Source organism: Lytechinus pictus, chromosome 8, assembly GCF_037042905.1.
Source record: "Lytechinus pictus isolate F3 Inbred chromosome 8, Lp3.0, whole genome shotgun sequence".
NCBI lineage: Eukaryota > Metazoa > Echinodermata > Echinoidea > Temnopleuroida > Toxopneustidae > Lytechinus > Lytechinus pictus.
Window position 1 is genome coordinate 2,636,612 of NC_087252.1, and position 27,256 is coordinate 2,663,867.

Consider the following 27,256-nt stretch of genomic DNA (forward strand, 5'->3'; position numbering starts at 1 on the left):
CATTGAATCTTTAGGTTAACAAGAGAAAATTGATAACAAAGCATACACTGTAGACGATTAAAAAAAAATGGTGAATTTGCAGTGGGTACACAGGGAACCCCGGGGAAAATTTGCAACTCCAACAAGTAGAATGCACATTTAGTTTAAGTGTTTTCTATGATTTATACTATATATTATATTGTCTTCACAAACCAATGTGCTCCTTGTTGTTTGTTATTAAGGAAGTTAGTTACACCTCTTCTATGAAGAATTATGATATTGATAGGTTTTCTTAGTTGAGACTGATCAAATCAATCATAACTCTTTGTAAGATAGATCCCAGAGTTAGGACTGATCCGATCAACTTAAACTATATGGAAATCCATCAATGTCATAATCTTTTTCTCCAGGAAATTTGCACAATGTCCTTTGTAAGCAAAGAAGAGCACACTGATTCTTTTTCAAGACATCAACGAATATATATTACATAGCTAGAAAATATTTTGAACAAACATGCTGGTTAGATGTTGATGTTGCTGGCTTTCCATAGTTGTGACTGATTGGATCAATCATAACTCTTTCTATGACAGAACCTAAATTTCAACCAGGTGTCAAATCAAACCAGTGTCAATCAACTTTACCTCTTTCTAAGTTTCTCCAGCCCAACGCGATGTTTGTCAGCCTCCCAAGCAAGTTCTTTCCTCACCAGATCAATCTTCTCGGCTGTCTGTCTCTCAAGCTCTCGCCTTATACCAGGATCCATCTCAAATTCCTGCAATATAATGATGGAAATATAATACAAATAATGCAGTTTTCAGTGTAACAGTAGCAATACTGTGCAGTCAAGAATATCTAAAATGTGCTTAAAGCAGGAATTACTTTGCTGATCGTTATTGCATAGCATTGTGAACACCCGAGATGCCGGCATACCCACTAACAATATACATCACAAATTAAAACCTGTACATTGTTTATTTTATCAAATGGGTGGGTAGTATGAAACATAATAGTGAAAACTTAAAACACCTTCAAATTTTCTCATCCTCAGATGATGAAATTCTACATTAAATATTCAATGTTTAATAAGTCAGTCTACTTTGGCACAGTTGCAAGCCCCAGCAAAGTGCCCCATAATTTATGTGTTGCTATGGTCATTAATACTTATTTCTTTCCAATCAAGTGGAAACCAATGTTCTATCAATTACCTTTCTCTCTAACTGGAGATGAGAAGGCAGTTCATGATTTCTCTCGAGAAGTTTCTTGAACTGTCTTCGAAGCTTGGCAATCGTCTTTCTTGCTTCAAGCTTCTTCTCTTCGGCAATCTTCATCCTCTTGTCCTGTTCGGCTTTCTGCTTCTCCAGTTCAATGCTGTAATGCTCCTTGGTTTCAATGTCAAGCACTCTACGCTCCTCGTCCTCTTTCTATTTGACAACAAAGATGTAATAAGATGTTCGGAATTAAATTGTGGAATATAATTCTTTAAACCACATCAGGCAAATTTTATTACTCCACTCTCGTCAGATCAGGGTTCTGATGTCCAAAGACTTGGAATACATTTGAATCAAACTCAAAATACAATCAATACAAACTTCCATTTTCTTAACTTCACAATGCCAGATTGATCAAAATGAGTTTAATTTGAAACTATCACAAATCTTTGTACGACAGAGACCAGAAATGAGACTTTACTATGCAGTAATATTCAGTTTGATATGGCACTCCCCCGATCAACTCCCAAGCTTATTGCTAGCTAAATTGTATAAATAAAAATAATTATTTTTCTAAATGATGTCAACAAATTTTCATCATTTTGATGCAGCAATCCTGCAAATAACACCTACACAGTAAAAAGGCAAGCAGATTGTAGTTTCTAACCCAGGTTCTTCGTGTGTCACAATCAGAGGAATAACTAGTAATGTAATTTACAAAGATAACTAGCATTCATAAACATTAAACAGTCTTCACCCCTTGATTCATGAAAGGGAGTAAATCATTGAATCTCTTGCAAGGGAGGTCATCATGAATAATGAATGTAGTTACCCTGGCAGAAGGAATCTTGGCTCTGGCCACCGCCTTTGCCTCCTCAATCTTCTCATCACTCATCATCTCAAAGATGAAGAGATTACCGTCACCTCCACTGGACACCACAAACTGATCATCAAAACTGGTCCTGATGGTGCTGACGCGACCGTAGTTATTGTCGTGGACGTTGAGCATCCAGTAAGGGCCAAGTTTGCTCAGATCGGCCTGGGAGGAGGTGAAAGGTTGTTTCTCTGAGTTCTTGGCGGTGTCATCCTGGAGGACTGACTGGATGCGGATGACACCATCCTCCATACCCATCAGAGCATGTGTGCCTTCAGAACTAGAAGTAGATAGAAGAATGCAAAGTAGTGTCAAAGACTAAGGGGGGTTGCAAGAAAATATTTGCAATCAATCGCAAATATTTGCAATCAATCGCATATATTCTGTTGCTATTTTTCAAATGATTGATCACTTTTAGCTACAGCAAATCAGATTACACTCCTTGTTTCATGGAGCTGATTGGCAATCATTCGCAAATTTGCAATTAATTGCACGGCATATGCTTGATTTCGGGAACGAAAATAGACTTGCAATTGATCGCAAGTTTCTTGCCCCATTATGGGGCAAGAGTCATTTTTGTTTTTCAAAAGACACAATTTCTATATGTTTCTCTTTGTATATATCATAAAACAATAAATTTTCATTTCATTTTGTTCCAAGTAATTTTATTCTTTTGAATATTTTGTCATGTATTGTAGTGACTCATTTTTATAAGCAATGCTTCTCCAGGGTCTCTGGGCTCTTTAGGCATTTTTTTTTACTTTGTAATCATTTATCTTGCTTTGTTTATTCCGTTAACTGTTGAATAAATGAATGAAATCAATATAACAATTGAAATGAAAATGTATGAACTAGAATTCATTGCCACAATAGCTTATATCTTCACACTCATGCATGATTTATATTTCATCAAGACAAAACAAGCTGTGATCGGTTTTAGGAGGCCAGCGATGCTTTGACTTAAATATACAAGTAGAATTGAAATGAAAATATTACCAGTATGGATGTTAAACTCTATCATCCATAACATACTCATTTACAATCTAGTGGTAAAGAAAGGAAATGGGTGGGATAAATCAAGAAAACGAGATGAAGAGACTGGTCCTTACTTGAAGTTGATGCATGTTATAGGGATATCATCACTCCCAGGGACAGGTATAGCTCTCTTAGCTTCATTGATAGCATTCTCTCGGCTGTCTTTGATCAAAGCAGTCTTCTCCTCCTCATTGTAGAACTTGCATTCATACAGATATCCTGCATCAAAAGCTCCCTAGAAAAAAAAATATATATATATATCAATGCAAGGGAGCAATTTACAACATTTGACTAGTGTACCATGCCAAGGACAGATAACTTTGACTCAAGTGACATTCATCCACAATACACACAGGAAGCAGTAAGTCTATTGTACACAAAACGGAATAGTGATGTGTGCATCCAATTGCACAGTTTCCACACTTTTCTTTACAACAAACCAATCAATGGTTACTGTGAGTTGAAATAACCAGTCCATGAAAATCCCCTGTAAGGTTGCATCCAAAAATTGATTCACATGAAATTCTGTGATTGTTTTTCTAATTTTCCTGCATCACCGAAAACTGGGTATTTTAGCACTTTTGTTTATACAGGTTGCAAAATGCAGCTGCGCGTATTGTAACTCTATCTAGCAAGCGCAGCCACATCACTCCTATATTGAAAATTCTTCACTGGTTGCCCCTGAAGGAACGCATAGTCTTTAAAATCTTTCTTTTGATTTTTCATATAGTCAATGGAACTTCCTTTGATCATGCAGGGCCAGCCCAGTGGAATTCTCTTCCACAGTTTGAAAACCCAGACTTCAGTAACCACCTTCAAGGGCAACCTGAAAACATACCTGTTTAAGAGTGCTTTTTGATAGACATTGACTTATTATTCAGACATGTATTATATGTAAATAGTTTTTTGTTGTTCTGCTCTGAAGCACCTTGAGCATCTAATCAAGGTGGAAAGTGCGCTGTACAAATCTCATGTATTATTATGATTATTATTTTTGTTTATACTCACCATGGAAACCCAGAAAGTATCTGGATCATTTGGAGCATACATTCCAAAGAGAATAGGACTTGGTTCTTCTGGGATGTACAATGGCTTTGGTTCCTCATCCTCTTTCTCTTCTAAACATAGGAAACAAAAGACATAAAAATATTGTCTCCAATAACTGAATTCAAATACGGGAGGGGGGATTTGTGTGTATATGTTTTTAGACAGGAACTATTCTACAGTAGTTATGTGTAAGAATAATAAAATTCAAGGTCTATTGAACACTTTGGTAGTAAAGAGTCCATAATACAAAGTATAGTATACAAATATTCAATGTTGATGAGTGCGATCGTTCCGAATATTGCATGAGTGTGCAAGTTGAAACAGTCTATTCAACGACGTGAAGCGGAGTTGAATAGACTGTTTCAACTTGCAACGAATGTAATATTCGGAACGTCGCACGAATACAACATTGAATATTTGTTTTATACAACACTGATAGCTTACAGTTTAGACTAGATCTAGATAGGCTAGATCTATAGGTCTAGTCTATGACTAACGCGCGTTAGGTCTTATTTTGCTTACAATGTTGTCTTTTGATCGTCGAGTAGATTTACTCCAGTAATCCCAGGAGAATCAAGTACTTTCAACATAGATCCATAAAGTCATAGATCCATGAAGTCCAATTTGTGAACGAATTCCATAAAATCCAGAAGGAAATCCAAAAGGTAAGCAGCGCGTACCCTAGGAATAATTAGCTTAGAAACGTACGTACGCGCACTGTGTTCAGCTTAGCAACGTGTATGCGCAGTGCTACGTACATCGGTCAGAGATACGAAAACGTGATTATATATGCGCATATACCGCTAATTCACTTAACGTGTACGGGGCATGTTCATGGGTTCAGTGTGCCCAGGGATCTTGCAGTGCTGGCTCATTTACTTCAGCGTGCAATAGTCGACTATAGCACGGCTAGCATATCTTAGCGTGCTATAGCTGATTCCTCTGAATGTCATGTGACATGCTTTCATCCAATCAGCTGTCAAGGATCTATCCATGTGTTGTATAATGTCTTTTAACATACCAATCATACAAAAGTTTATTGGACATAATTGTCAAGTTTTCATGGAAACTTGAATATTGCCTTCTGAGATCTTTAGTGCCCCCTCTAAGTTATATTAGACAGCTACCAACAATTTATATCCTGGAATTTTCAGGCTATTCCATACATAGGAAGAGGTTTTATATCAAAATTCCATGGCTGAAATAAGTTGAACAGTTCTAAATATTGATTAGTCTGAAAAGTGGCATCCCAGTATTTTGATCAGGGAAAATTTATCAAAAAAAACCAAAAAACACAAGTCATGTTATTTTACATCCTCCACATCCCAGCTGTTTTAGGCCACACACATTCACAGTGATGTGCACTTTCGATAGATTAACCAACACTTAAAACAGGCTTTAGTAAATGAAAAGAGTTTACAGGATGATTTATCTTTACCTTCTTCTTCCTCCTCCTCTTCCTCATCTTCAAGTCCTCGTTCCCGGCGGATACGTCGCTGTCTCTCCTTCTCCTTCTGTTTCTCCTCTTCTTCAATTCTCTTCCTTTCCTCTTCCTCTTCTCTCTATCAATATGAAAGGGTGAAAGTCAATGATGCATTGTATGGCTTACTCCTTCATTTAATAATTTGGGAAAATTCACTGTTTTGATACATAATCAGCATTGAATCTTCCTTTACTTATCAACTTGGAAAATAAATCATTTAAAACTTTAACTTCAATTACTTATGTGCACCTGCCTTTACAACAGACAAATTAACTGAAATTAATAAATTCAGCATTGCTTAATCAATCAGACTTCATTACATATTAACAGAATTGTAGGTCTCAAGAGCTGCTTTGAAAGAATTGACAGAAGAATGACTTTAACCTGATAGAGAGTAAGCCGATATCTTGAGATCTACAGAAAATTTGTGTCATAACATAATCAGCCTGGCTCCGATTATTTAGGCACACAGAAAATAGGTTCCAGATTGTAGGAGCCACAACCTGAGAAGGCTCCGCACCATGTATATCAGAGGATGGTTACATACCCTGAGTCTTGACTTGATGCTGTTGAAGGTGAATGATCTGACCTCAAGACCGGTAATATTGAAGGTCTTAGAGGTGTCGTAGGTACCTGGCTCTGGGGCAGTGACCTCCATCACTTGACCATTATTACAGAACACCAATAGTGTGTTCTTCTCCTGCAAAAGGTCAAAGATCAAAGGTTATGGATTAAAGGAAAGATTCTACAGATGTTTTAAAGTGATATTGAAGAATTTGAGGGTGTTCCATATTAATCCTGGCTTAATGACCTCCATCATTGGCCGTTCTTAAAAAACACCAACAGTGTGTTCACCTCCCGAGGTCAAAGATCACATGTCATGAATTATAAGTGCTGGACTACTGTAATGGATAGACATAGAGGGCATTTTAGTATTCAGTATATGATATTGATGGATTTGTAGGTGTGGCAGGAGTCTGGCCTAACCTCTGATGGAAAAGAAGCTTTGCTTTGTTTTGTTCCTCATTTCCTATCTTTATGTCTCCTTCTTATAATCATGTCAAGGATTATGGGCACTAATTAGGTATTGCTACCTTGGTTCAGTTAATTTGTATATTATTGTTTTGTTGATATTTGATTCACTGTTTGTTTTGATATATGAGAACTAAAACCTAAAAACTATGAAAACTTTTTTATTTAACTCTTAGCTCTTTATGCACCTTGAGCAATCTACAGAGTGGACTTGGTGCTTTACAAATCACATTATTATTATTATCATAATTGAACTTGAACTTACTAATTTACAAGGATATCGAGATTGAAAATGATCTTAAAGATGTTAAAGGTGTATACTTACAAAGTTGCCGGGAGCCCATGTAAGGTGTGCTACTGGTCCAGGGGCCTCAATGTATCCTACAGGGTTGAAGGTATCACTAACAGACATGAAGAACACTGTTCCATCAGCTCCCTAAGCAGGACAAAATTTAAACATATGAAATAATAGAAAGGTGCATTATCATACAAGAATGAAAATAAGAATATGAATAAAAACATGTTTACATTAACTTGAGGTGATCTGGCTCAGTGGATAAGTATCCACACCTTGAATCACAAGGCCTTGTTTCAAATCCCACCACAGCACTCCCACCTAGTTGTAAAATGGATACCTGGGCAGTATAAAGCCATTTGTAAAGTTATGCACAACTCTAAACAGGGCTGGAAAAGTTCTTAAGTGCCTAGTCAGCTACATATTATTTATCATTTCACACAAGATAGGATCACCAATTGTGTGTAAAGTCATGCATAACTTAATAACAACAATGAAACGGCTCCCAGGTAGGAAGGATTCCCTGAATGCTAGAGCACCTGATTATTGTAGCAGTGCTAAAGATTAGAAAGTGATATGAATCACTTACACACATTGTATTAAGTGCTATTCATTTCTCCTGAAGATGGCAAGAACTTACTTGTCCAAACTTTGAGTTGGGTGGTCCTTTCAGGACTTAACAAGGGCCACCAAAGAATGAATACATTGTGTATTGTGAAGCCTCCCTACAGATTCATTCTTCTCTATGGAAAACTTCAGAAGTTAATACTGCTATACATGTTGCATATTATCGCTTTCATTATTATGACCATCTACAGTATGAAAATGAAGTGCTTACCCCAGAAGCAAGCAGTTCTCCCTTATTGTCCAGAGCCATAGCAGTAACTGCCTTGGTGTGAGGCTTGAATGCCTGCTTGAGGATCAGCTGAGCTTGAGGGGAATGATGGCCCTTCTTGTGATGGTCTTGATGGTCCTGTCTAGCGATGACCAACACTCTGACTACACCATCACTAAATCCGGCCAGGACGGATGCCCCCTTAGGGTCAATCTGTACATAACGAGAGAATTTTATGGTTTGAGAGTCACAGGATATAGGCACATGCTTGGAACTGATCAGCAAACAGGTATAATTGAAGTCCCTCTGCTCGACTATGGTAGTTAAAGGCATTGGCTGGCTGTGCAACAGTCGATTTGAAAATTTTTCCAACTAAGATGTGAGCACATGTGTAAGAACCAGAAAACCCCGAGATCCACCATTATGAAATGAAAAGCTATAACGCAATACATGATTTTATAATTGTGTCGTTGAGTCATTAAAAAACATGTGTGATGAAATTTAGATGTTTCTCATATTTTACATATTTAACACTAAATAACGATTTTCTGATGCCATTTTTTTTTCTTGGCTTCATATTTGTAACATATCACAGACAGTTTATTTGTAAAGTGGGTTCTGGTTGCTCATATTTTTTAAAGTCAAATCAATGTTAGCCAATGCCTTTGAATAATAAACATATACATACTACAATCTACATCCATGACAAGCCACCATGTCAATGAGAATTTTGAATGGAAGTACAAAATAAATATTTCTTCAGTATTTTTTCTATCAGACTACAACTGTCAGTTCAACTTACAATTTGAGGCAACCATAGCAGGGCAGTTGATCCAGCGTTGAAATTGGAGTGGCACAGAGGCATCTTGGACACATTGTCGTACACACGAACGGTTGCTACATGACAGAAATATAAGGATAAAATAATTACATAACTATAAGAATGACCTTGTCCATGACAGTTCATTTTGAGTAACTCAAGAAAATCAAAATGATTTGTGTGATTTTCAAAGTTAGGACATTTTAAACTTTTGTATTACCTCAGTTAAACAGCTCTATGCATTACTTGATGAATGTACAGCGAGCTGATTTCACTTCTCCATTCAGAATTTTACATGGTATTATAATAAACTAAGATTCATTCAACATTTGTCCTCTACGAAATTAAGGCAGTCCTGGGTGATTATAGCAGGGGTGATATAATGTTGTGTGATCAGGAAAGCAATGTCTTATTTCATTAATAATGATAATGTGGTACTTAGCACATGATATTCATGATCTCTATGCGCATATATAGAATTGTATTAGGGACAGTGATTTTCCGTTTCTAAAAATTGCCTTTTCCGTTTCAGAAAATCTCAAATTCCGTTTCAGCATGTCTGAAAACGGGAATTCCGTTTCCCCATAGACTTTGTGTACATGAAAAAGTGACAATTCCGTTTACATAGAAAACCAATACGCAATGAGTAGCGATGTCAAAATGCTAGCGCTGGTTAAAATTTGCATCTACCAATGCACCAACATCGCTTTAAAATCCATTTCAATTGAAGAGATTCGAGCTCAAAAACTATTTAGAGAAACATAATCAACATGAATATATTCTCACCTTTCATATTATTAGCATTATTTTATGCTTAAATGAGATTTTATCGCTGATTTGGGGACTTTTCGGACATCGCCTTGAGCGGTCGACGACTTCGGCCTATCCGCCATTTTGGATTTGTTGAATCACCGTGATCATGATATTATGATCGAACGCAGAGGGCAGCAACACACGGCCGTATCGTGGGCCGTATTCTGGCATATATGCGGACGTGAGTGTAAACTAATTTAGATACGATCGAGTGATTTTATTGGAGGGGCTCGAGTGTAGTTACGATGTTGTCATGAATGTTGTAGCAAAGTGAGATCGTGTTTTTTTCAGTTGATATTCGTATTTTGTTGAGGATGTGGGATTAATTTCTGATGCTATTTTGTGCATTTTGAGAAAAAACATGTTTTCCGTGATTTTCCATTTGAAAAGCCACTTTCCGTTTCAAAAGGCCGATTCCGTGAATTCCGTCCGTTTTCCGCGATCGCGGAAAATCACTGTCCCTATTGTATACACGACCAAATCAGCCATAGGGCCGGCAACCTGCATTTTTGACAAAAATTTGGACCGACATACCATCATGTGCAGTGGACGCGATGAGCTGGGAGACTGGTGATGTCGCTATGTCAGTGACCTCTCCTGCATGGTAAGAGAAGAGCTTCTCAGGATCTTTGGTGGTGTGAGAGAATGACAGGTCAAGCTTCCAGATCCCACCATTGGCATCCTGTACGAGAGAAAAGAGAAGAGATTCATGAAGATATCTATGGTTTTCATGCTAAAATTACTTTCACAAGTTGATTATATGGCCTCTATTCTAAAGTCAACTTCAGTCAAAAAGATATTTGGGAATAATCTGCAATATTTTTTTCTTGTCCCTTAGGGAAAGCATCCATATTGTATTGGCAGCGTGCACCCGGCGAGCACACCCCCGCTGCGGTAATTAGTGAACAGGATGTATCTCCCCGCTAGACGCAGCTAGCGGCGGCGCGCTGCTCAGATTAAAGCAGATTAACAAGAATCTAATCCTAGATTTTATCCTTGCAGCTTCTCGCCGCTTCTCGCAGCTTGCACGCGGCCAACTTGCAAGCGAATACTCGTACTCAAATGATGTGCTTTTTTATATTTCCGTTGGTGAAATGTGCGCGACCGATGCGGCGATTTTTCTTGTCCGCCCGACACGAAATGGAGGTATTAAACTATGAAATATTGAGCTAAAAAGACTCTTAGATTTTTAGCAAAATACTTCTTGTACGTTTCGAGGTGGAAAGACTCATATTGATATGAGTTTTATATTATTTCCCTTGCGTAATAATTATCTATTTCTTCCAAAAAAGTACAATCATCACTTGTTTTTAATCCGACCCGACATGAAATAGGGCATAGAATCTTCTAGCAATGTAAAATTATCGCTTGCGTGTTTGTTTGGGTCCGTTTTTTGCACGAAATGAAAGTATTAAAGAATGAAATATTGAGCTAACAAGTGTCTTAAAAACTTTAAAAAATATTTCTGGTACGTTTCAATGTGGAAAGATTCGTATGTAATATGTAATTAAACTTGCGAATTAATTACGTATTTCTTCGAACAATGTACGATAATCGCTTGTTCTTGAATTCGACCAGACATTTAATAAAACAAAATACATGGAATGTTAATTGATAACACGGGTCGTAGATTATTCTAAATATACTTTTAAATAGTTTTAAGGCGGGAAGAATCTAATTACCTTTCGTAATAATTTATGGTATTTTCCAACATTGTACGATTATCGCCTGTGTGTTTGTTTCCGCTCGGGCACGAAGTGAAGGTATAAAAGAATGAAATGTTGAGCTAAAAGTGTCTTAAATAGTTTAGAAATAATTCTGGTCCGTTTTTAGGTGGAAAGATTCGTATTCATATAATTAAACTTGCGAAATAATTACGTATTTCTTTGAACGATGTACGATAATCGCTTGCTCTTGAATTCGACCAGACATTTAATAAAACAAAATATATTGGAATATTGACAGATAACACGGGTCCTAGATTATTTAACGCGGAAATAAAATAACTATTCTATTCTTCGAACAATGTACGATGATAGCTTGTTCTTGAATCCGACCCGACATGAAATGAAGCAAAATATTTGGAATGTTTTTAGATAAAACGGGTAGCAGATTTCTAAATAGTTATGAGGCGGAAAGCATCTGACTGCCTTTTGCAATAATCTACGGTATTTTCCAACAGCTTGTTTGTTTATTTCTGCTCCGACACGAAATGAAGGTGTAAATGTGCGAAATATTGAGCCATAAACTGTCTTATAAACATCTAAGAAATACTTCTAGTACGTTTCAAGGTGGAAGGATTCATATATATCTAATTAACCCTGCTTAAAAATTAACTATTTCTTCCACCAATGTACGATAATCGCTTGTTCCTGTTTTAGAATGATATAATTCACCTTGCCATTAATTTGATGGTTCAAATTACAAAATTTGTGATTTTATGCCATAATATTTCATGCAAAAGTATTCAAGTAATTTCATTTCATTTTTACATAATCATTGAATTTGGTCGCAGCAGGTGAGTATAATAGTGCTTCTTCGCAATTCATTATGACTGTTTTCATACACGTACATGTATACACAATTAATCAATTTAATGAAAAACGCTCAAGCGCAATGAAAAGAGCAGGATCTTTCGCAGAATATTTATGTCCGCTACGCCCATGACCCTTCAATGATAATTAATCAATATAATCTAAGTCGGATACTTTCTTTGAAAAGAACTCGCCGCGCATTATATGGTGAAAGCAAAATGACGCTTTGATCTTTAATGACTTAAACAGCACCTTTAGGTGGTTTCAGACCGCCTCGAAGTTCGCCAGTTCCAGGTATTCTCTGATCGGGAAATTTACCCCGATCAGAAAATACCAGGTATTTTGGCGGTCTGAAAGCAAACTACGCGTAATATCCCCGAAAGAAAATACCCGATAAATAGTAGGTACTTGGCGAAATTACGAGAACTTTCGCGGGGATTTTTCCAAGGTCGTGGGTATTTTGGCGGTCTGAAAGCAAATTACGGGAACTTTTAGCCCAGCGTGTCGTTGGGTGCGGCGCCGTGCATGGGTTGCTGCTGGGCTAGTGATTTTGAATTTCGCGCCTTGCTGCTTATCAGACCATACTGCGCATGCTCGTAACTTCAGGAACTTATCCCGAAGGGTATGTTTCAGGGCGGTGTGAATGCAGGAATAATTAATGGGTATTTTTCAGCCTAAAAAAGTTCTCGTAATTTAACGGGGATTCTTGTGATCGAGGCGGTTTGAAACCACCTTTTGTTAGGTATTTCTTAATCATGCAGTTAATCTTAAAAGGGGATAAGAAGGAACATCCTGTGGAGTCTCTACTTTTTTGCCCTTGGTCGGCGAATTCATGTAAAGGGGGGGGGGGGGGGGTCGAAACTTATTAGACCTATAAAATCCCGGGCACGTTGAAATCAACAAAGTATATATAGCTCTATGGTATTATTATGTACAATTATATTTTTTAGGGCGGTAATGTCAATAGGCATCCAAACAGAATACCTTGTTAGAAGGCGGGATTACTTTGATTCTAACTTACCTTTTGTATCGGCGTGGGGATACAAAATCTATGCAAATTGTTAACATAATTAAAAGAAAGATAAACTTAAAAATAGGGGGGGGGGTATAAAACCAAGTCCATACTCATGTGGGCACTTATGAGTGTAACTCCTAGATTTACCCGGGGCCACAATGCCTTGCCGCCTTTTCAGCTACTTTAAGAGATATGCCTCATTATATTGCTATATAACTAAGATCAAATTTCATTTGGCCTTTGTAAATGGCGCAAGAACGAGAACACGACACGAAGTGCGCTTGAATTTTCTATAAGGCAGATCCTTGACAATTTTGATAGTTTTGACAAGTGAGAACGTTCGTAAATAATCAAATGAAATAAAGCTTCCATTTGTTGGGGGAGAGGGTGGGGGTGAGCAGGGAGGTACATGTATGGCAATTTTGTGTCCTCTACGCTTAACTGACTTTTGGAAGGACGTGTCCCCCCCCCCCACCACATGTTTGATGTCCAACTACCCAAAACATATAATGTCGGCTTAATTGGTCGCTATTTTTAAAATCCCGTTCTTTAAATCTTCATGTTCTATTTTTCACATTTGTTTTTTTTTAACATCCTTTAATTCATTCTATTTGCTTTTCTCCGTTTTCACACTTTCTTTTGCTCTCGCGATTTTTAAAATTACATTGAAAAATTATAATTACCCGAAACACTTTTGAAATATAATGTTCGTCTGTTTATTGCGTGCTCATTGTTCATAGTTTCATGTTGGGGTTTATTGGAATAACGTCAACCTGGTCAGGCTTCCTGCTTTCACTCCTGTTCAAAGAAATCTTGTAATAGTTATTTTTGCCAAGAAATGCACAAAGATCGTCCAGACAAAAAAAACCGAGATGCCAACTGTTTTCAATGAAGCTCGGGCTCAATGAATTCGATCATGAGGACTAATCACTCCTTTGTGAAATGACGAAGTGCCAGTTGCTCGAACTTGTCACAATAGCTCTAATTTCTATAGGGAATTAAATCTATTGTTTCTTCGCATTTTATCGTTGAAAGGATAAAAGCATTGCAGCTCTAACTTTGTTGACAAATTAGATACAGGAGAAAAGTGACGCTTTTTGGACAAAATTGTTAGAGATGTAAAATAATCATCAACAATTGCGTATGCATCAATTAACTAGAAATGGCACGAACATGGCAATGATTCTGCATGGAGTGGAAATAGAACATATCGTCCCTTTTTCAGTCCACGTTCATTTACCGCCTTGTGATGTGCATCTAGAGCAATATAAAATTCTGAACGCAAATTGTATGAATATATGCAGATCTTTATTTTATGTACATTACTATATTTTTAAATCCCCTTGCCCGGCATCCGGGGTAGGAGGATGGGCGGCAGCAGTGTAATTTTGATTAGGGGGAGGAGTAACTTTTTTATACTTAATTTCATATCGGAACAAGAACAAGCAATGGTTGCATCTTGTTAAAAGATGTAGATATTATAGCGTAGGGAGAATTAGATTCTTTCCGTTCCAAAACTCTTCAGAAGTATATTTTTGATAATTTAAGATCTTTATGAACTCGATATTTGTCAACTTCATACCGCCATTTTATGTCAAGTCGGATCTCTTTCCGATTCGAAACCTTTTAGAAGTATCATCTAGATCGAAACTCTGTATAGGTATATCTACGATTTTCTTGAAGTCGACCATCATTTTATAACGGGACGGATCAAGAACAACAATCGTATATTGTTGGAAGATATAGATATTCATAATCCTACAAAAATCAATTATTTCCACATCGAAAGTCTTCAAATATATTTTTATTGACAGAGGATATCTTTTAACTCGATATTCCATACTGAAATACTTTCATCTCATGCTGGATTGGATCAAGAATAAGAAATTTTGCGACTTTTATTCCATTAAAAAATGCCTTTTCGACTTTGTCGGGAAAATTAGTAATTTAATTTTTTTCGGACAAAACATAGGTTCGTCCATCTAGGGAAATATCAGTTATTTAAATCGTTTACACTCAAATTAAATTTCAAATCATGCACGATCGATCGTGCATTAATTTGAGATGTTTGTAACTCCATTTCATTTGTCTTTCCGATATTGTCGGGGAAAGTGTCATTTATGTTCTCAAAGAACATGAATTCAGTCCTAAAGATATATGAAATTTATCTTGAATTGTTTGCACCTCAAAACAACATCAATCGGAAATGATGGCGAAAATCAAAGAACGACAGAGATATTCCATGCATCCAACAATCTAATGGAATTGGTTCGCGAAATACGCAGTAGCACCCATTCATCATGTTCATAACAAAATATAGAGGGTGAAGAGTTTCCTCATTTGAATAACCACATGCGCACAAAAAAGGATCGTCACATCTATCAGTTCCCATTATTTGTATAAAGGCCCTAGCCTATTTATTCACAAAATGTTGCTAAACTTAAAAAATAGACCTAAAATGATACTGGGTCATCAAATATTGCAGTATGGAAGTTACAATGAGTATCATACAGTTTCCCTTTTTTTCATAAGTAAGATGTTTTGTATGGGGATGTCATCTGTGGATCCCAAGCGTTTTCTTTTTCTTCATTCAATGTTTCTTAATAAGAAAAAAATGGACTACTAAACCGCATATCCGGTTTGTTATTATTGTTCCTGCTCGAAATGATACAGAGCGATCAAAAGACGGCGTTTGTCTAGCTTTGAAAGTTAATGATAATGGGCGATAATTTGCATTCCACCCTTAACGCCCCCGCAATCCCTCCCCCCACTCTGCGTGTGGTCTTTAGCGTCACTTGACCAATTTTATGTTGACGCCGCCATGGACGGACGTGTGCGATTTTAGCTCGTCCGCTGATTGATTTGAGTGCAGAATTACAGCTGTAACATCAGTTTGCTCATCTTTATTTATCGTCAGCGATCTTAACTATCTTTGTGAACATACATGCTACCTGGATTTTATTCTTCATTATATGTCATTTAGTGCTTGATATTTTGATTTACTGTGATAACTTCGCAATGGAGAGGAGATCGAGACGTGGTGCAGATGACCACTCAAAGGACAACATACAAGATGAAGTTCGGAAAGCCCTAGAGGCTAGCTCAATAATCGACACTCTTGTAAGTAAAATAAAAGAAATTCTTATTGATGATTTAACTGCTGTCATAACTCAGAAAGTCGGAGAAGACTTGAAAGAATCAATTGATTTTGAGTTATCCTCAAGAGATACGAGAATCACTGCTTTGGAAAGTGAAATTGTGAGCTTAAAAGAACAACAAGATGAATCTGAGCAATATTCCAGGAGAAACTGCCTTATTTTTCATGGTCTTAAGGAGAATGAAAATGAAAATACTACTAGAATAGTGAAAGAGGTGTGTGAGGAAAAGCTTGGAATCATTCTTCAAGATGGCGACATTGATAGGACGCATCGCCTTGGCGCGAAAAGTGGTAGATCACGTGGTATCATCATACGGTTCACCAATTACGACGCCAGAAACCGAGTATATCAAGCACGGAGACAATTGAGGGAGCAATCTGGTGACCCAATCTTCATTCAAGAGAGCTTAACGAGGTTAAGATCTGAACTCTTCAAAGAGGTCAAGTCTAAACAAAAAGGCAAATATAAAAGCATCTGGACGCAAGACGGTCGGATACGTGTGATAACCAATGGAGGTCATCGCTTCACATTAACAAAGAGGTCTCACATGAGTAAACTTCAGTCTTCGGATTAGTTGATCTTCCAGGATTCCAATGGAAAGATTGGATCAAGTTTAGCCTCTTCTTATTTACTCAATAGGTGATTTAAAGATTGGTCGCTATTCTCTTGACCACTACAGGACAGAGAAGTGTGAAGTATCAGGGCTATCTAGTATGGTCTGCTTTAGATGATAACATCAAACAAAGTCCGTCATTACGGCAGTTTAAGATGAAATACAAAAGGTATCTGTGCAATTCTAAATAATCATTAATCAAAATCAGTGTGTAACTCGTTTTAATTCCCTTTTTTTTCTGCCCCCCCCCCTTATTTCCATTAGGTTGATTTTAAAGTGTTCACTGGAGGAGAGAGCTACTCCAGGAGCTTAGTTGGTCACGGCCAGAGTGCCTAATGCCTCTGACCGTACGTGCTCCCGGGGTGGGCCTCTCCTTCCTCTTGTATTCTCCATTTCTGCCGGGGCTAGACTCGATAAGCTCTGCTTTTTCTAGCCCCGGTCACATTATTTACCATTGTATTTTAATTTTTTTTTTTTTTTTTTTTTTTTCTCTCTCTTTTATACATGGAGTAATTTCCTTTTCTGTCTTTTGTAATTGTGTGTATTGGTTTTTAATGTGAAATAAATGAAATGAAATGAAAATTGTTAGCGCACTATAGGAAACTGGTGGATGAAAGGCTGATCGGATTTAATCCTGTGCCTAGAAATACAGTATTGAATATTCTTGATACTGAGAAGCACTGATTTTTATGCCGAGACTTAAACCTCGGTCACGTTTGATCTATACGGCAGCCGTAAAGCGAATAAAAAACAGCCGTTTATTCATTTTTTTAAATAAAAACCATGTATTTGCAGCTGGTTCAAAAATGTTAAAACGGCTGTTTTCGACTCGCCGTACAGCCGCTGTAGAGCAAATGTGACCGAGGTATAAATAGTAGTGCTGATAAGTGGCGTATACCTAGATTTTTCAAAGGGGGTGCAAATTCGTCCGCCCCAAAATCGTTGACTTTGGCCGGTTTATTAGGTCCGGTAAAAGGTAAGGGTTTGAATAAAAAGAATTAAACGTCTCAGATTAATTGAAAATCGTTCGGGACATAAATTATTTCAAAATTGTTTTGATTTGGAAATTATATTGAAATAATTTAATTACCTTCTAGAATAAACTCTCTCCTAAAAACCCTCCTAACCCTATAGTACAATTCACGTCTCTTTTCAATTAAGTCAGAAATCTAAATTCTAAATACATTGGATAATGGTCTCAACGTCTCAGATCAGCTCATGAACGATCGGAACGTATTTTAAAATTATTTGAGGTGGAAATTATATAGAATTTATTTCAGATACCATAAACTATTTATCCTGAAATAAATATTATTCGCTTATCTTTCCAATAAAGTCAGAAAGGGAAATACGTTGAAATAAAAGTACTCGACATCTTAGATTATAATGCACGATCGTTCGAGACGTATTTTCGAAATTGTTTTGAAGTGGAAATAAATTATATAAATATAATTAAAACCTCCCAATGTAAACTCTTATTCTCCTGAAAGAAATACAATTCGCGTATTTTTCCAATAAAGTCCCACAGAAGCAGATTGTGTTCCCAATAATTTTCAAGAATCAAGAGTGCCTACAATATCAAAAATTCGGCAAAAGTTACAACAACAAAAAACAAATATACCAAAACAAATTATATGATGTCAGAAACAAAATCAAAATGTCAAAAACATAAAAACAAAAATAACATAAAAGGAAGTATATCAAATTAACATAAAAAGTAAGGCAGCATGATGTCAAACAAAATAAAAAGAAGTAGACATTTTGTTGATTTGCGATTTAGCGTGTTGAATGATTTGGCGTCATTATCATTCTCCAAAACTTAGTCTGCCGTTGCTATCATAGTTCGCCCTAATTTAGTTACATTCGGGCATCATATTCATATTGTCTCATTTTATCTGGCCTCTAAAAAATATTAATATCTTCCCATGGCAAAGATGAATAGGCCTACCACTCTATTTATACGCTCTTGGTGGACATTATCCGGCAAGTTGGATGATATAGGCCTATTCATACCAAGATGTCTCAAACTATGGCCTCAATAGAGGTAAAAACTATGCATGGGCACCATTCGTGCAACTGCTCGATCATTAATATTCTTTTAAAACGAACGGTTGGTCTTGCGCTTCTTGATTTTCATGCTCAAGAATTAATATTTTTGTTGTCAGTGCTAAGAAGCAATGTTGACGTTCGGATAAAACGGGATAAAATAGGCGTGTAATGCATTATCCATCAGTATCCGGCCCCAAAATCATACGTTAAAAAAGTCATTAATTCAACTTATTTTTCATGTGTGAATCTTCTGTGTCAATCTCAATTCACAAGCTGCAACATTTTCGAAATCGGCAGTATTTCTATCGATAGTGTTAATTTTCAGTTCAGTTCGTTGACAACGGAAACTATCAAGAACCATCGCGACTTTAATATCGAGATCGAGAATTGTTGTCATAATCACATCGTGCGCACGTGGTTGTTGATCTGTACTCGGTCGCCATGCGACACGATGCGGCCAAGCATATACTAGCTAGCTGTAGTCGTTTCCAATATAGAGCATGCTTGCATGCATGCTTTGCTAGGAACATAAAAGAGGAACGCCTTTCATTATCATGCTTATAAAAATAATAAATCGAAGTAAAACAGCACGACAAGTGGAACTAGCTAGTACAGGCACCACGACGTATATGTTAACTCTTCCAGAGCGAGCCGCGGAATTATTGAAGGCTAGTCGTGGCTGGCGCGGGGTACGTGAGATTGCCTTTGCGAATTTTGATAGAAATGGGGAGCAGCGGCAGCGCTTGAGATATCTACAGCGCAGCTAGCGGCAGCGAGCTGCCGCTAGATACAGCGAGCTGGGGATTAAATCTCTAATCCAATGGATTATAAAGTATGGCAGCGAGCGGCAGCAGGCACAGGGGGAGATGCGAGAGCGGATGTGAGTTCTATTGTGCTTTAATTATCGCAGCTAGCTGCCGCTGGCCGACGCTATTATCCCGTCTTAGAGTGTGCAGGCGTACGCTCGCCGGGTGCACGCTGCCAATACAATATGGATGCATTCCCTTAAATTACTCAGATAAGAAATTCCAAGTATAAAAAAAATGCTGGGCGTCTTCTGCGCCCTGGCTAGCATCTGCTCCAAAAGACTTTTAACAAGGCACCGTTATCATTCTGAAATATGATTGGAAACAAAGTGAGCAAGAGACGGGGACTTACCTGACCGTACCATAGACTCTGTACCTCAGGGTCAACAGACTTGACCATGGACATGAGATGGACATCATTGCCGACCTTGAGCTCATTCATTGGATCCATCTCAAAGACACCAGACTCATCCATGGAATCGGCTGTGTCAATGGATTCAAAATCCCATACCTAGAGAAAAATTAATGGCAATTTACAATAAGTGAGGGTTAAAGAACTTTAGGAGTGGAACACAATATTTCAACTTGAAAGTAGTAGACACTGATTTCATGAGAAAATTTGTAAACCAAGAACAATTGTCACTATATTATCTTGGGTCTATTTCTGGTACAAACTGAAGTTTGTGAAATCGTGGCATGAAAATGATCACACTGTAGATCACCAACAAAGATAAGCACATGTGGGACAGTGAAATTTATCATTGCCTGGAAAAATACTCCAACATTTAACTAGAATCCAATGCATATTTTGCTTATATATCAGCAATTACACACTTTCTTCCAGAATTCTTTGGCACATACTACATGCAAACAGACACTTGGGTGGTCATTTCATTGGATTCTGTTCGAACTCATTTTGATATCATTACAACTCGCATTTATCTTAAAACAAAATTTATATCAACAGCTTTATGAAACCACAGAATGAATAACCTGACTTACCCTGATGAATCCATCAGCACCAATCGTGATGAGCTCCCCTTCATCCATGACAAACTGTTCAATCGGCCCCACATGACAGGGCTTCTTGCCCTTACGACTAATCTGAACCTTGATCAGACCGCCATCCCAGAGAAGCATGTTGCCCCAGTCTGTCCCAGAGAGCACCTTGCCATCGGGCAGTTCCACATAGCCCCTGATGTCAGAGATCTCTGTACGACCAAACTTGCCCAGTTCTCCCTGCAGCTTGAGTCCAGTGAAGGTGCTGGCCATTTTCCAGAATCTGTGGGAATATGTTGAGTAAAATGTGTGACAATAATAATGTACTATCCAGCAATGTTTGCATTTTACATCGTGACTAGTACGTGGATTATAACAGTACCGTTTTGTAAACCAAATTAAGATTGCAGAGATCCAATAAGGAACTGTGCACAGATGGAAACATAAATTTTGAAAGATCTAACCTGATAAAGATTTAATAAATTCCGTTATTCATATTTCAAATGTTTACATGACAATTCAAACCTTGAATGAACAAAAATACTCTTTGGGTTGACGATTTGGGGGCAGGATTTCTCAGTATTCTTTCTTTAATTCATCAGTCTCTTATATTACAACATCGCCTCATTAAGTGCAAGCCGCCATGTTTTTTACAACTTTGCCTTTCGTCCCAATATCTTCGAAAGCTATATCGCCATTTTGGAGCGGGATTGACAAAACTTGCAGTGGTACATAAAAACTATCAAATTCCCAGGGAGAACTAATACACTCAACTCTCACCTGATGTGTCCCGTGCCGCTGGTCGTCAGCTGTCCCTCGTTCTCCGGGGAGAACGTCACCCTGAAGATATCCTGAGAGAAAGCCTTTGATCTCAACTGGATTTTCTCCTGCTGCCAGTCCCACAGGGTCAGCATGAAGTCAGGACTGCAACCCACCGAGGCCAGGAGATTTCCTGCAGGGTTGAAGTCCACAAAGGCGTAGCCCTTCTCGGTCCCACCCCTCAGGATGCGGTAGAGCTTGAGAGAAGGGTACTCGTAGACAATGATGTTGGGCATCTCCCCCTTTTCAGCGACTACAAAGTACTTGAGGCTTGGGTGTACCTATCAGCACGATTAATGACAAAATCATTAGGTATATTGTGCACAAGTAACCACTTGTACAAATCAATCTTATAGTCAATTGCTAATCTTTGTATTACATTGAGGTCCTGAATGTTTAATACTTATGAAAAAGGAATAGATGAGTATTTAAACTCTTCTGTCAAAATTAAACTTTTGAGGGCATCTCAATAAAAGGCATATCTTTAGAAGGATTATTATGCAAGAGGCTGCCTTCTTTTGCCTTGAAAAATGCTACACAAGAAGAGGAAACTGTTTTCAAGCGAAATGAGGTAGCCATACATGTAATTCTGAAATACAGCTTTTCTGAACTTTTGTTTTAACAGCCCACCAAACACATCTTACATGATACTTACCGTTATGGCACCAACACCACCACCACTAGTTGTCCTGACATATCGCTGTTCTTTGGTCACAAGGTTCAAGATCTGGACTATGTTACCAGCCGCAAACAGGACTGTGTTAGCATCCAGCATGTACAAATTGGACAGCTTCTTGCAGTCATATCCAAATGAGTGACTGGTGAGAGAAGACTAACAGTCAAGGAAGGTATTATGAAACTCTTTTAGACGTTTCCATTAAAACCAGGTTTCATGTACCCACTCCTCGTAACAATCCAACTGTAACTTTTTAAAAAATGTTTAATCTTTCACCATGTAAAATAATGTTCCCATAGACAAAATACAGTGAACCCCCCCCCCCAAAAAAAAAAAAAGAATGGTTGTTGAAAGCATAGAGTTCTTGAATAGCATAATAAATCATCACTGAAGTAAAACATAACTTGCAATAAAGTAATTCATAATTTTGTTTTGAAAACAGAAAAAAAAAATATTTACTGAAGTAAAACATGACTTGCAATTAAGTAATTCATAATTTTGTTTTGAAAACAGAAAAAAAAAACAATATTTAAAGATTTGAAAGGATACAATAATTTGAGCATGTCATCTGGTAGACCAGAATCCTCAGCAATAACAGGCTTGGAGCTGTGTTCTTCATAGTTGTAATAGAAATCTGTTGGAATACGATTCTCATCCTCTTCTTCATTCTCTCCCTCTGCCCCGCCCCCATCAGCCTGCGTCTCCCCACCCTCTGTTTGCTCCTGAGGCGGTGCATCCTGGGGCTTTTGTGCCCCATCCCCAGTGTCTGCTTGCGGTTCTTGAGTCTGGGAAGGTGCTAATGGGGGCTCTGCCTCCGTTGTCTCCTGGGATGCCTCCCCCTGTGTCTCAACCTGTCCCTCGCCCTGTGTCTCTTGGGCTGTATCACCCTGTGTCTCTTGGGTTGCATCACCCTGTGTCTCCTGGGGTGTGTCACCCTCTGCTGCTCCTTCTGCAGCAGGGGCATCACCATTCTCTGTTGCGCTCTGTTCACCTTCTTCTTGTGTCACTTGCTGGGTGTCTTCTGCAGCCTGGCTGGCAGCTGCTACAAAATTAATGACAGATTCATCCATTATGATTATTCTGATCAATATTTTTAATACCTCACTCACATTGTCAATACACTGACCATGTATCTCTAACATAGTGGGAATCAATTGGCACTGTCTTTATGTTAGTTTCTGTTTTGTTTTTCTTGTGGGGAGGTATACCCTTCATTTTTGCTTGAGAACTGATTCCAGTGTAATAGTAGTAATACTAATTGTCCTTCAAAAAAAATTAGTTTTCCACTGGTTGTTACAAGATATCATAAAACAGACATACAACATCAACACAATACATACAGAAAACTTAGTATTTCGATTGGAAAATAATCTTAATAAGAATGCCATTTTTGTGTAATTTTCAGCTATATCAAAGTTATTTCAAGAAATGTATTTGTTATAATTAAAGGATTTATTGGGATAAGAAACTGAGCTGGACATGTTTTCATAAAACCATTTTAGCATAATCTCTACGGGAAGCCACGCTGGACAATATGCTGGTCAGACAAAAACTCAGACGCATTGACTTTGCATATGTCTGTTCTGTTCTGAAAGTATGTCTGTTCATTAATGTCCAGCCTGGCTTTCCACAACATCGAACTAGAGTTATGACACTTTCATGAAACAGGCCCAAGGATTCCTGGATACATATTCTGTCATTGAAAATAGGCTTTGACTATAGAAACAAAAAGAGGCCTATGAAGCCCTTCAAGGCGGGAAGTGAATAAATTAGACATACCTTCTGGGGCCTGACCATCCTCAGGCGCATTATCTACCCCATCTGATTTCTCCCCGTCCCCTTCTTGCTCTGCCTTCTGCTCCCCTGTCCCCTCTGTCTCCTGAGGGGCATCATCTGATGCAGGGGGATCTGCCCCACCCTCCTCCTGACTCACTTCAGCTGTTTCTGCATTATCATCAGCAGCTGTAATGAAAGGATAACAATCTTGAATCCTGACATAAAATTAACACATCATTTTATTTATAACTATGATGCATAAGAAGAGCATGAAATGTACAAATACAAAATACATTTCCTTCCTATTATGGATGAAGGGAACAAAGATCAAGATTGGACAATTAATATAATGTAATCAATAGCAAAGATATTACAAGGGGAAGATCGGAGACTCAGGGGCAATTCCATAAAATGATCAACCTTTTTGTATGTTTTCTCAAGTCTTACTTCACTTCATAAACTGACCAAGTCATGGTCAATCAGAGAACATTACAGACTGTCAAAAGATCAGAGACAAAAAAATTTCATGAAGGTCCCACATATAGGGGGTTGGACGTACATGTTTCATGGAATTGCCCTTAGGCGATTTTTTGAAACGCTTGATTAATGCTCATGGGGAAGGGTACCAACAAGCCTTGAGTAAGTAAATCTTCGCACATCGGCACGCTGCTGTGTATAAAACATATGGAGAAAATGAGGGAATTTGGGAGAGGGCACACGGGCGGTGCATGGGAATAATTCTATATTTTATTACCCAGAAACCTCTAAAAATATATATTCATTTCTAATTTTAGAAGAAAAAGAATTTGAAGAAAAAAATCTTTAAATGTATAAATCATTTATTTCTCCACCCCTCATGTTTCATATACAACCAATGGCAATACGTTAAGGCTGGCGAAAATTTACTTACTCAACGCTGTGGGGCGCTCTTCCCAAGCATTTCATTGCGCACTATATGTACTGTGCGATCTTTACTTACTCAACGCTGTTGGGCGCTCTTCCCAAGCATTTCATTGCGCACTATATGTACTGTGCGATCTTCCCTTTGTAGTGTCTTTGTCAATAGGTAGATCTAAATCACCCAAGTTCAAATAACAAAACAGGTTTACAAATGTACATTACCGGTAACAAAAGCCGGGCATAATCCGGGCATTGGTACTGCGTTTCTACGTTCAAGGCCGGCATTTCGCCCACTGTAAACAGGCTTAAACAGGGTAAATAACAATTGGACATGTACCTTGTTCTGTTGTGTCTTCTTGTGCAGCATCATTACTTGATTCTTGTTCAGCATTAGTCTCTTCCTGCTGATCATCGTTTGCAGCAGGATCTGTGATAAAACACAAGGATGATTTTGGCTCGATTTAGGTGATCGATGCATGCTCAATATCAATAATAAATGAGTATTGAATATAATTATGCATGTTCAGCTGTAGGCCTATATATTTTCTTTCAATTGGAAATCTATTGAAAATATATTAGGCGATAAAATTTGTTGATGACTCGATGTATTCCTGATGTGAATTATAAACTGGTACTGCTAATTATAAAAAAAGTCCAGCAAATAAATTCAAATTAGTGTGGTAATCTTTTTTTTTCAGGATTCAGCGCATCGTTTTGCATCGCAGTTTGTTTTGCTTGTATATTTGTTTAAATAATGTTTAACATTGTTTGTTTGATTGCTATTTATTTTTCTTTATTATTAATTGTTAAATGATTAAAATTATTGATCATTGTTCACGTAATGTTTATTATTTTAATATTTGTAGAACTCTAAAGTTAGATCTAGATCAAGACCTATTTAATAACTTTTAATTGTCCATCAAATTGAATAGCTTTTAAGGAAGGACGAAGTTTATCAAATTTGAACAGAATTGGTACTTACAGGAATCCTTTTCATAATTTTCATTTTCTTGATAATAAAATAACTCACTTGAAAAAAAAATTATGTTTTTTTTAATATTCACTGCGTTGCCGCTGGATAGCTAACGTTATAACTCACCAGAAAATTATTCATATCACATGCATGTCGCACCAGCAGTCAATGCCATCACCGCAGCACACGCAAAACACACCGATCACATCAACAGGCGCTATCACTCACCAAAAATCCCCGCTAAAATATAAATTAAGTCCTTAAAATTGCGTTTATCTGCGCCATATTTCCAAACACGCGACAGATTTGTTCAGATTCAGGAAGCGGGGTCCCCGAAAATGCACTAAAAATGAAGAAATCTGTGATTCTTCTGAGTTTGCAAACTTTATTTTCTCACTAACTTAGGATCATATCTTCAAGATTACCAATAAAAAACCAAATCAAATTATTTTCTTAAACGCAGTTTACGCCGATATCGGAATTGGCAATTTCTTTAGGTCGTTGCGAGAGCGATCGAGGAGCAGATGAGAGCTAATCGCTCATCACTTGTGTGTATTTTTTTCGCTTTTCAGCTGCCATAAAAAATAGGAAATATCAAGAAATCAAAAAAAGTGTGCGGGCACGGACGAGAAACATCACTTTTTGATATTTTTTTAACCAATTTTTGAAAATAGTAAATAGTAAAATATTCCATGCATCGGCCAAAACAGAGAGATGCCCAAACATTGGTGCAAATATCATTTAACGTTATTGAATAGAAAGTTTAGAACAAAAAATATTGCAGAAAAGCTTGAATAGGTCTACATGTCAAATCTTGAGCATGTTCTATTTGCAGACGGGCAAATAATTTGTGTATAACTTTATGCCTAGCCCTAAGGTAAATTCAACTTCACCACACCACGCCCACGGACATCAACACTGACATCAGACAACAAAAATAAAAATTGCAAATGGTCACACTCAGTCACAGTCACAGACACTGAGAGAGACAGTGAGACACAGTCACAGACAAAAAACAGAACTCAGGAGCAATCTGCATGATCTGCCATAAAGAAATGTAGGTCCTTGGTTGTATCTATGTACTTGTTTGAGAAATAAGCATTTGTTACTTTATTGTCAGCTCGAATATTTTTCCAGACTCCAGAGGCCATCATTCTCGAGTCGATATTGAATTTGCGGCTGCAATGCAGTGCAGCGGCCAGCGGTGCGGCCGACCACATAGCTCTTACGCCACAACTCCGGGCACACGAACTGTCAGCATCACGCTTCACTCGAAAAAAGAGCAAGAAAACCTATGCCAATTCTAAGGTTCTTAGAGCAAGATAGCTGCACTACAAAAAGTTACAGAGTAAACAATATTACAGATCGATTCATCATCATCCCATATCAATCAAAGAAACCCACAAAATATAAGAAATTGTGATACTAAACGATAAAAATCACCACTATTTACCTGCGTTCACCTGTTGCTCGTCTTCCATTTTGGAGTTACCCGTTGCCAAGGTTGCCATTGCGCA

The 27,256-nt window shown here is 37.7% G+C and overlaps 1 protein-coding gene across 6 annotated transcripts in view; it reads right to left on the reverse strand.

The window, feature by feature from the left end:
• LOC129266418 (cilia- and flagella-associated protein 44-like) overlaps nucleotides 1-27,256 on the reverse strand; it is a 50,067-nt gene extending 22,811 nt beyond the window's left edge. For 2 of the 6 annotated variants that reach the window (XM_064103363.1, XM_064103360.1), the window contains exons 1-19: nucleotides 27,193-27,256; nucleotides 25,104-25,193; nucleotides 23,870-24,052; nucleotides 22,640-23,129; nucleotides 22,070-22,232; nucleotides 21,376-21,695; nucleotides 20,599-20,878; nucleotides 19,949-20,107; nucleotides 9,956-10,103; nucleotides 8,591-8,685; nucleotides 7,792-8,001; nucleotides 6,984-7,094; nucleotides 6,174-6,326; nucleotides 5,582-5,705; nucleotides 4,105-4,214; nucleotides 3,171-3,331; nucleotides 2,020-2,341; nucleotides 1,185-1,400; nucleotides 621-751 (exon numbers count right to left, since the gene is read on the reverse strand). In XM_064103363.1, the coding sequence (XP_063959433.1) occupies nucleotides 621-751; nucleotides 1,185-1,400; nucleotides 2,020-2,341; nucleotides 3,171-3,331; nucleotides 4,105-4,214; nucleotides 5,582-5,705; nucleotides 6,174-6,326; nucleotides 6,984-7,094; nucleotides 7,792-8,001; nucleotides 8,591-8,685; nucleotides 9,956-10,103; nucleotides 19,949-20,107; nucleotides 20,599-20,878; nucleotides 21,376-21,695; nucleotides 22,070-22,232; nucleotides 22,640-23,129; nucleotides 23,870-24,052; nucleotides 25,104-25,193; nucleotides 27,193-27,250 (3,524 nt within the window). In that variant the 5' untranslated portion in view covers nucleotides 27,251-27,256. Of the gene's footprint in view, nucleotides 1-620; nucleotides 752-1,184; nucleotides 1,401-2,019; nucleotides 2,342-3,170; nucleotides 3,332-4,104; nucleotides 4,215-5,581; nucleotides 5,706-6,173; nucleotides 6,327-6,983; nucleotides 7,095-7,791; nucleotides 8,002-8,590; nucleotides 8,686-9,955; nucleotides 10,104-19,948; nucleotides 20,108-20,598; nucleotides 20,879-21,375; nucleotides 21,696-22,069; nucleotides 22,233-22,639; nucleotides 23,133-23,869; nucleotides 24,053-25,103; nucleotides 25,194-27,192 lie in introns of all 6 variants that reach the window. The other 4 variants (XM_064103364.1, XM_064103361.1, XM_064103362.1 and 1 more) reach the window with 2 other exon arrangements.